This window comes from Ricinus communis, chromosome 4 (genome assembly GCF_019578655.1).
Source record: "Ricinus communis isolate WT05 ecotype wild-type chromosome 4, ASM1957865v1, whole genome shotgun sequence".
In the NCBI taxonomy this organism is placed as follows: domain Eukaryota; kingdom Viridiplantae; phylum Streptophyta; class Magnoliopsida; order Malpighiales; family Euphorbiaceae; genus Ricinus; species Ricinus communis.
Window position 1 is genome coordinate 22,691,150 of NC_063259.1, and position 9,663 is coordinate 22,700,812.

At 35.9% G+C, this 9,663-nt stretch overlaps 1 protein-coding gene across 3 annotated transcripts; it reads left to right on the forward strand.

Moving 5' to 3' along the window:
* The first annotated feature begins 734 nt into the window (after positions 1–734).
* On the forward strand, positions 735–6,167 carry LOC8271481 (probable protein phosphatase 2C 15). 3 transcript variants are annotated; one of them, XM_002526964.4, is made up of 9 exons: positions 735–929; positions 1,865–2,312; positions 2,753–2,924; positions 3,041–3,194; positions 3,272–3,335; positions 3,467–3,574; positions 3,731–3,856; positions 4,064–4,296; positions 5,780–6,167. In XM_002526964.4, exons 2-9 carry the CDS (start codon positions 2,103–2,105, stop codon positions 5,997–5,999), a joined length of 1,287 nt encoding a protein of 428 aa, XP_002527010.1. In that variant the 5' UTR covers positions 735–929; positions 1,865–2,102; the 3' UTR covers positions 6,000–6,167. The 3 variants fall into 3 exon arrangements, with proteins under 3 accessions (XP_002527010.1, XP_048229137.1, XP_015579571.1); XM_048373180.1 differs by having other exon boundaries at positions 735–898; XM_015724085.3 differs by lacking the exon at positions 735–929 and adding an exon at positions 976–1,532.
* Positions 6,168–9,663: the final 3,496 nt, after the last annotated feature.

Sequence of the window (9,663 nt, forward strand, 5' to 3'; positions counted from 1 at the left end):
TAGAGAGAGAGAGAGAGAGAGAGAAAAAGAGAGAGAGTATACATTCATGCAAGTGGTGCATTTTGACTGCCAGAAGTTTGTCATGACAATTGAGTTATACATTCATGTGTCACTGCATGTCAATTACCAGATATCTTAAATTATTAATTTCAACAATAATATAGCCAATGAAGTCCGATTTTAGTTAAATTGCACCTCTATTTAAGAAATAAAAATATAAATTGATGAATCTCAAAACTACAGCAATTATAGACATTGCTTAATTTCAATTTTTTTGTTTTATTTCTATAGCATATACATTATTATTCACATTTTTAGTTTCAATTAATAATTTAATTTATTTAAAATATATTTCATTAAATAAAATACTGACCATCAGATTAATTTAACCAAAATTGCATCCCATGAAAGGAGCGACGGCTAAACTGGCGAAACGAGAATGCTTTGTGCTGGTTGGCACTATACAAGCAGATGGATGCATACATCCTAATCAGTACTCAGTAACACCTAATTACTGAAATAATAATAATAATAAGGGTTTACTTTCTTTAACATAATCCAACCACATAAAAAATCATTGGCCTCTGCTTCTTTTGTATACATAAAGTATTTAATATAAAATACAGCTAGCATCAAAATTAGGACCCCACCAATATATACATACAAACCCACCTGTGTTACTGTTATATACACACAAACGCATCATTGCCATCACAGAAACACATGCATTTCCTGCACCCTCTCTCACACGTGTCACCTTTTCACCCGATCTCTCTGCTTCAATTCAACCCTGAATGAATTATATGTGGTCCCCTCCCCACACTCTCTTCCTTTTTGCTTGTTTTTACAGTGCAGAGTGCACCAACTAATAGGCTCACTGCTGCTGCCGCTGCCGCTGGTACCTCCATCATTTTCTTTTCTCTTCTCAGGTTCATCATTGTGCCACATTTTGTTTAATATGGCTTTGGTTTTTGTCAATTAAATTCTGGGATTGTTATGTACACTTTGTTTTTGGCAAAATTACAGAAAAGGAAAAAAAAAAAAAAGATTTTTAACAGAAAGAGGAATGTGGGTATGTGGAGAGTTTGCTTTATAGAGTCAGCAAAGCCACTTTCTGGCTCTCTCCTCCTTTCCTTCTCCAATTAATAATGTTTTCTTTCCAGGCAAACCATTTCTCTTTGATTTTTTAACTGAGAAAAGAAAGTATTTTTATATTAGTTGTGTTTGGTACAAGGAAAATGTATAGAAGCTGACCTGGGTTGGTGCTTAAAAATTCAATCTTTTCACTTTTGATTTGGTTATTTGCTTATGTGGGATATTGGGTTCTGTTCATTTTATATAAATTTTTTTAAGCAAGGATATTATGTGGGTTTAGATTAATAGGATTCCAGTTCATGTCCTGTCACCAAAAACGCGTTTTTTGCTTATCTTTGTCTTGAACGTGGTGGTGGTGCTGGTTGTTTTGCTTATTGTCGCAATCAGATCTGCAATTTTTGGCTTTGCGTAAAACACATAGCCAGACATTCTTGCTGGTATTTCACATTTCCCTTTCTTTTTCTTTCTTTTTTTTCTTTCAACTACTGTCTTTTTTTTGTCTGTTGGGAATTCTGTTCTCTGTTTAATCGCAAACACTGTCAATTCTTGCTTTGCTTCTTGAATTTTGAATCTTCATGATCAATACAATTCTAATTAGGCTCGTTTTTGGATGCAAAACAGTAAACTATTCAGGGCCTAAAAGTTTAAACAGAGCATTTGGACATATACTTGCATTATATTAGCTGTTTAGCATATAGAGAAAACAGTCTTGAGCAGCATAGATCATTTGCTTGATCTAGTCTAATGTTTGGCTAAATGATAACTGCAGATCTACTTAGAATCTCCCAGTGACAAGATTAAGAGGTTCTTGTGTTTCTGAAGAGCACAGGGAGCACTGACTTTGTTCTGTTTCTGTGAGATCGTTGATATCAAGAAAGTTGCACATAGATTCAGTTGGATTGAATAATAGTCATAAGGTCTTGAGTTGTGCTTTGGTATAACATGTTATTGAGGCAAGTCATTTGGAGTTCTTGATCCCGGAAGCTAAGACATCCAAGCGTTATATAATGGCTTCTGGAGAAGGGAGGTGTCGTCGTGACAATCTTGTGCCTCTTGCTGCGTTGATCAGCAGAGAGATGAAGAATGAAAAGATGGAGAAGCCAACTGTAAGATGTGGTTCTGCAGCCCAGTCTAGGAAAGGGGAAGACTATTTCCTGATTAAGACTGATTGTCAACGTGTACCAGGAAATTCCTCATCCACCTTTTCTGTGTTTGCGGTAATTCTTTTCCTCTCTTGCTATCTTTTCATAGCTCAGGAACTGCAATGATTTTGCATCTTTGGGATGTGAGCATGTGATGTTGAAGATCCTGAATTGGATAAAGAGTGTTGTTGTGATTATATTTCTACATAAGATGAAACTGAATTTGTTAGATTGGTGGCCTTGGTTACCAGAGGGGATCATAGCTCCCAACTTGGGAAATCTCTCCTGCAACCTTGCATAGTGTTTATATGTACTATTCAAAATTATTGTTCTTCCTGTTCTATTCCCAGATTTCAGATAAGAAGAAGAACAAGAAAGAAATATATGTAATTTAAAAATTAGTTGATCGTGTTTGAGCAAATTGCAGTGCAAGTTGTATAATTAAATATATTTTCTTAAGCTAAATCTTTCTTGTGCTAAGGGATAGTCATTGTTCTCTTCTAACCAACTGCCAGATCTTTGATGGGCACAATGGAAATGCCGCGGCAATTTTTACTAGAGAGAATCTATTGAATCATATTTTAGGTGCTATTCCTCGTGGGCTTGGGCGGGAGGAGTGGCTTCAAGCCTTACCTCGAGCATTGGTTGCTGGGTTTGTGAAGACTGACAAGGAGTTTCAGAGCAGAGGTATGGAATTGATCCCAATTCTTCACTGTTTGATTTGTTGTATTTTTCTGTTCTATACCATTTTGTTGCTCCTTCAGGTGAAACTTATGCTTTCTTTTCCATCTAACTGTCTTCAGGAGAAACATCAGGCACTACAGCAACATTTGTAATAGTTGATGGGTGGACAGTTACTGTTGCATCAGTTGGAGACTCACGTTGTATTTTAGATGCTCAGGGCGGTGCTGTTTCCACCTTAACTGTGGACCATAGACTTGAGGAGAATGTAGAAGAGTATGCTTCTATCTTGCATACCTTATTGTTTTTAACAATATTTGCAGATATATATTTTATCCTACTGTTACCTGCAGGAGAGAACGTGTGACTGCAAGTGGTGGGGAAGTTGGAAGGCTTAGCATTGTTGGTGGTGTTGAGGTGAGGTGCTTCAAGATCTTAGACATATTTCTGATAACATACATCCAAGTCTAATTGGTCAACATTAAAATAATTAATATCCTTTTCAATTGATATCAATCTTGCTTAATTTCTCTGCTTAACCTTTACAGATTGGTCCACTCCGTTGTTGGCCTGGAGGGTTATGCCTTTCTAGGTCAATTGGAGACATGGATGTTGGAGAGTTTATAGTTCCAGTTCCCTATGTTAAGCAAGTGAAGGTAAGCATCTCTTTTCTCCACCTGTATTATGGATTCTTTACTTGACTATGTTTTGTTTCTTATTTCTGTCTTTTGTGTGGTTTCTATGCAATTATGCTGGATATTGCTAGGTCTGTCTACACAATGAACTCTAACTTTCTTCAATCCACGTAAAAGCTATCAAATGCAGGTGGCAGGCTTATAATTGCTTCTGATGGCATCTGGGATGCCCTTTCATCTGAAATGGCAGCAAAGTCTTGCCGTGGGTTGCCAGCTGAACTTGCCGCTAGACAAGTTGTGAAGGTGAGTAAATTCTGTGATGTGCTGTTGCCTGTTTCTCATCCCTAGTACTACTTGAGTTGGAAAATGTTCCAAGTTCTGGCACACAGGTTACAATAACCAGTGTGCTAATGATAAACGTTCAAGTCTTACCTGAATAAATGTCGTCAGTGGTATACTTATGTTTTTAAAGATGCTCAAGATTCTTTCTTGCTTATTTGATTGGTCTAGGAAGCATTAAGGACAAGGGGACTAAAGGATGATACAACCTGCATAGTTGTTGACATAATTCCTCCTGAAAATTCAGTACAACCCTTAACTCCACCCAAGAAACAGAACAAGCTTAGAGCCTTATTATTCAGGAAGAAATCAAGAGATGCTGCTAATAAGCTATCTAAAAAGCTTTCTGCTGTAGGCATAGTTGAAGAATTGTTTGAAGAAGGATCAGCCATGCTTGCGGAAAGGTTAGTGCTATTGTTTTCGCATCATATTTCAAAGATATATGTTGATTCTATTCTATATGTTAGTAGTCATTTTAAATTTCTTCACCCACAATCAACATTATCCAAGTCCTTTGGGCACAGTTGGTTCAATCATTTCACTTTCTAGAGTATAATTTGGTCATGGTATACATTAATCTTTAAAGAATAAATTCAATGATTACTTTATTGCCTATAAATTTATTTTGATGTAATAGCTAGTGTTTTCAACATACTGATTAAGAATTTCTTATATCCAATATATAGCTGAGAGACTTTAGTTGGACAGTTTTTTAAATTCCTTTCCTGTTGCACTTATCACTATTTTGCCCCTTTTTGAGTCATTACCATAACATAAAGGTCTATCCTCTCTCTCTCTAATTTTCATAGTTAGGAATTGAGTCAATACATACAGACACCCTCTACGAGTCATATGCTGTGCAGTGTCTAAGAAAAGGAAAATAATATAAAGCCTGCAAAGAAATACCTCAACTATACATGATACAAAGAAAAATCTGCATGAGTTGCTCCAATTTGTTTGGTATCAATTTCTGTGGGTTAGTTGGTCCTTGGTTGAAAATTTGAGGTTTGGCCCCTTTTGTAATGGTTCTGGATCGAAGACAACATGAAATGGTCCACACTGAGTTGCACATTTAGCTCAACTGCTCCAATGAGAACTGGTCCAGATGGAAGGCTTCTATATCAGAATTGTCCTACTCAATGAAATTGACATGAAACCAGAGATTATTTAATAAGTAGGTAATTTTTGTCTTTGGATGAGGATTGCTGCTTGTGGCCAAAACTTTTTTTCTCATTAATTAACTGGCTGTTAGCTTTAAGGTCAGTTCTAATTGATTGAGTCCGCCATTCCAAATGCTTGATGCTGCAAGTTTATTAATGCAATAAACAATACTGCATTTTGGTCTTGGCTCTGATAATAGGGTTTTAATAGGCTTAGATTTGAGTCTTTGCGCTAAGGGGTAGAAAGCAAGTTTAAGAGTGCCTTTGATTTACTTGTGCAATTGATGATTCATGGAACTTAAAAAAGCAAACCTGAGAGGCTGCAAACCACAGGGGACCCTTAAGTCTTTTTAATTGTTTGTTCAAAGTTTTGGTTGTGGGGTTAGTTAATGTTCTTTGCCTTCGGTTGAGTTGCAAGTTTCCTCAGTTACCTCCTTATACAGCCTGCAGTTTTGCCATTAATGGACAGTGTTAAACAGTTTGTGCCTGAAAGTCTGTCAAATGCACAATGTGAAATGTGCCGGAGTGCAATGCCTTTTTTGTTATGCCAAGATACTCCAGGTTGGAGCGTTTAACATTTCCATTCTTTGTGGTTTATTTTGAGTTCATCTAGTGGGCTGGTTGGGTTGTCTGTATGGTATTCATTTCTCTTTCATTTCTTGTCATTCGCACTTGTAATCTAAGGGGGAATCCTTATATCTTAATGTATTCTTCATTTTTCTTTCAGACTAGGGAATGATGAATCGACAACACAGTCGACTTCCGGTCTTTTTACATGCGCTGTATGTCAAGTTGACCTGGCTTCGAGTGAGGGTATCTCTGTTCATGCTGGTTCAATCTTCTCTACCAGTTCAAAGCCCTGGCAAGGACCTTTCCTTTGTGCTGATTGTCGCGATAAGAAGGACGCCATGGAAGGAAAACGCCCAAGTGGGGTTAAAGTGGCATAAATATCTTGCTTCCTTCATTCTTTATCTCTTAATTTTTTTTTTTCTTTTAAACAGCAATTTTCTAGGTCAGGCAATTATCTGAATGCCACTACGATGATGCCACAAATGTATATGTAATATTCAAATAATGGGAAATGAGTTTTCGCAATTCAGGCAGAGTTGGTTTGACGAGCACCTGTTTTGAGATAATTTTATTTCCTTGCATTTTAAGATACAAGAGTCTACTACTGGTAGTTGCAGTTTGATCAAGCCGCAAAGTTTCCTTGCGAATCTGTTTATATAGATCAGAAATGCTATCAGGTTGTCTAGTTGAGGAAAACTCCCTAAAGATCAACAATAAATTTGACGCCAGAAGGCAGTCTTTTATACCTAGTTGTCTACCCAGCTGGTTTAGTTAAATAATTTAATAACGTGGCCTGGTATGTATCTATGTAACTAACTATAACTGGTCGAGCAATTTAAGCAAGTTGCCCAACAAACTTTTTGAGACTCTAAAAACAACTCTATCTTCCCCGCAATACAACACCGATGTTTATTATGATTTGTGGCCTTCCTTAATCTTGTCCGGACAATATCCTATTACGAAGTACGCAGACAGAAAAGTTTAGTGACCTAAAAAAACCAATCATATTGCATTAATAACCATTTAGAAGTTAAGAACTTGTTATCTCTGTCAATCCTGGATATCCTGATTTAATCATGGGAAAAATGAACTGCCACAGAGAAAGGGCATATGTAGAAGATTCACTCAGACTGCAAAATGTATGTAAGCAAGGAGCAGCCGTAATCAAAACTGTGAACCACAGGTCTTTATGTGCTGCAATCTTCAGTTGTGGAAAATTCTAGAGGGAAATTGGTAGGAATAAGGGTCAGATAGGCCACTGAACTTAGCGGGCGGGGCCAAATAGGCCCTTTTGACCTTTTATAGTTATTTAAGTCCAATACTTACTAATAACAACCCAGTTTAATCCTTTTATGTAGTTCATGGAGCGCGTCCCTTGCACATTTAAACTAAGGAGCATGAGTTAACTAAGGAAATATTAAAAAAATTAGATATTTGTAATAATATTACATAGTTTTATTTTGGTTATTTTACTAAGAAAATGAGCGGGTATTGAAAGCACGTGTCAACTGAAGGATGGCTTATGAAAAAAGTGGGTAGAGCCGTGGGTTTTAGAATATTGTAGAATTGAAGAAATTGGAGAAAATATTAGGGATTTCAAAACCAAAAAGAACTGAAATGCTTACAATGACAAGAAATCTAAGATGCTAGAGCATCATAACAAGAAGCTAATCTTCCATTTGACGAAGCTATAAGGTACGATAACCTCAACTTTTCTTCTTTTAACTTTCGTTTTTAAGCTTTGATGCACTTAAAGAATGTTGATATGACATTTATTTTTATCTTGAAAGATACAGTAGGAATGAGGAAGGGTTTCGATTTTAAACATTTTTGGTTTGATGATGTTTTAAACACTTTTATGTATGTTGATGTAGGATGTTTGTGACTGGAATTTTTTTTAAGTTTCATCATAGGAGAAAGTTTATAAAAGATTTTGAATTAAGATATGAAAATGGTGAAGAAGCTGTATTGTTTATTGCATATAGAGATAGGATACATTATTTTAGGTTAGAAAAGTATGTGAAGAGTTTGGATTATGCTCAAATGCCAATTACATATTGGTTAGCACTTGGAAATTGTCTATCTAACGGTGTAAGGTTACTTAAAGATGACTATAGTATTTATAAAATATTTAGTTATTTGAATGGTACATATGAGATTGAGTGCTACTGCGAACACAAAGTGGATGAGCCTGAAATTGTTTTAGATGTTCCACTGTTGAAGTGGACAATGAGTAACAGTAATGAAGCATAATTGGATAATGGAGTGACAGAGGCAACATCAGCTGTTGATGCACTAATAGATGAAAGTAGGGAAAACTGTGAAAATTTTAAAAACACAAAAGCAACAACAGATTTTCATACAGATGATGGTGTTGTTTTAGATGGCTATGATGATGAGTTGGAGGAGGCTAGAGAAAAAAATGAGAGATCATTATTAGAGTACAGAGCATGTGTTACCACAAGATGAAAAGCATATAGAAAATACAAATGTAGATGATCTTGAAAAGGATGAAGGAGATGCAGTTGGGAATTATAAGGTAGGTACTGAAAATACAATAAATATTGTGCAAGAAGAGCTTAGAATTACCCTTTGTTGAGTATCAATAGTGTGCTACGCATATTTGGTCAAGATGACAGAATAGGTGGAGAGACTTAGAGTTACAAATTCATTTCTAGAAATGTGTCAAGAATAGCTACAAAGAGTATTTCATAGACCAATTGGAAAAATTAGATGTTTTGGCCATAGGTTCAATACAGGATGTGCTAAGATACCCCCCAATTGCATGGTGCAGGGCTTATTAGAGGACTACATGTAAGTCTGATGTAATTGATAATAATATGTGTGAGGCCTTTAATGGAACCATTTTAGATGCAAGGTGCTGGTATATAGTGAAAATGTGAGAATATATTAGAATTAGGATGATAAATAGGATAAAGGAGAGGTTTAGAAAAGCTGAGAAGTGGAGATCTAATATAAGTCCAAGTGCAATGGAGAAAATTGAGAAGCACATAGACAAAGTTTTTAAATGCCAACTTGAGTTCAATGGTGCACATGGGTATGAAATAACTGAGAGGATAGATAGACACATAATTGATTTAGAGGGCAGATCATGTACCTATAGATCATGGGATCTTACAAGCATTCTCTGCCCCCATGCTATCTATGCCATATACCATAGTGAGAAATGTGTTGAAGATTGTTAGCAGATGGTATAGCAAAAAAACTTACAAGAGCAGCTACAACTATGTTATGTACTCATGCAAAGGCAGGCAGATGTGGCCACAATCCCACAAACCCTCATTAGAGCCACCTGAATTCAAAATCATGTTTGGTAGACCAAAAAAAACAAAGAAAAAAGGATATTGATGAACCAAAAAAAGCAAGAAAAAATATCAAAAAAAGGTGTAGAGATGACTTGCAGTTTGTGTAAGCAGAAAGACCATAACAAAAAGGGTTGTCCATTCAAAGGCAAAATTGTAAGTGATGGAGAATTTCATTTAATGTTTATATAGAGTATGTTTTTAGGATATTTATCTATTTTAATCAATGGGCAGCCATTTTAAGCTGAAAGAGCTGCCACATCTCAAGCCAATACTTTATTTGAAATACCTCAAAATGCACCAGCAGAAGGGCTGCCAGAAGATGTTGAACTTGCTACAGAGTTAATGGTAATATTTTGCAGTCATGAATTTCATAAGTATCTATATACAAATTTAAAGATGATGATTTAGTAGCTTAACTTGGTCAACAGGAAGAGATTAGGCATTTGAGAGAGACTAAAGCACTCAAAGCCAAGAGAGTTGCTACTAGGACTGTGAAAGAAATACTAACAAAAGCACCAAAGCAACCTAATAAAAAAAAACACAGAGGAGCTAGTAGAAAACAAAATGGATATGGATGTTGATTGATGAAGTTATAGGAAAAGCTACTTTAAATGCAAGCTTTCTTCTTATTAGATTTGGTTGAGATATATTATACTGCTTATAATTTTATTTTGTTATGCAGTCTGGATTAATGAGTGAAAGAGTAATAGGTACT

Excerpts from the sequence above, each read along its gene's own strand:
- LOC8271481 (XM_002526964.4), top strand. The coding sequence starts at position 2,103 with ATGGCTTCTGGAGAAGGGAGGTGTCGTCGTGACAATCTTGTGCCTCTT. Across the intron at positions 2,313-2,752 it reads CCACCTTTTCTGTGTTTGCG|ATCTTTGATGGGCACAATGG; the intron begins GTAATTCTTTTC and ends ACCAACTGCCAG. Across the intron at positions 3,575-3,730 it reads CCTATGTTAAGCAAGTGAAG|CTATCAAATGCAGGTGGCAG; the intron begins GTAAGCATCTCT and ends TCCACGTAAAAG.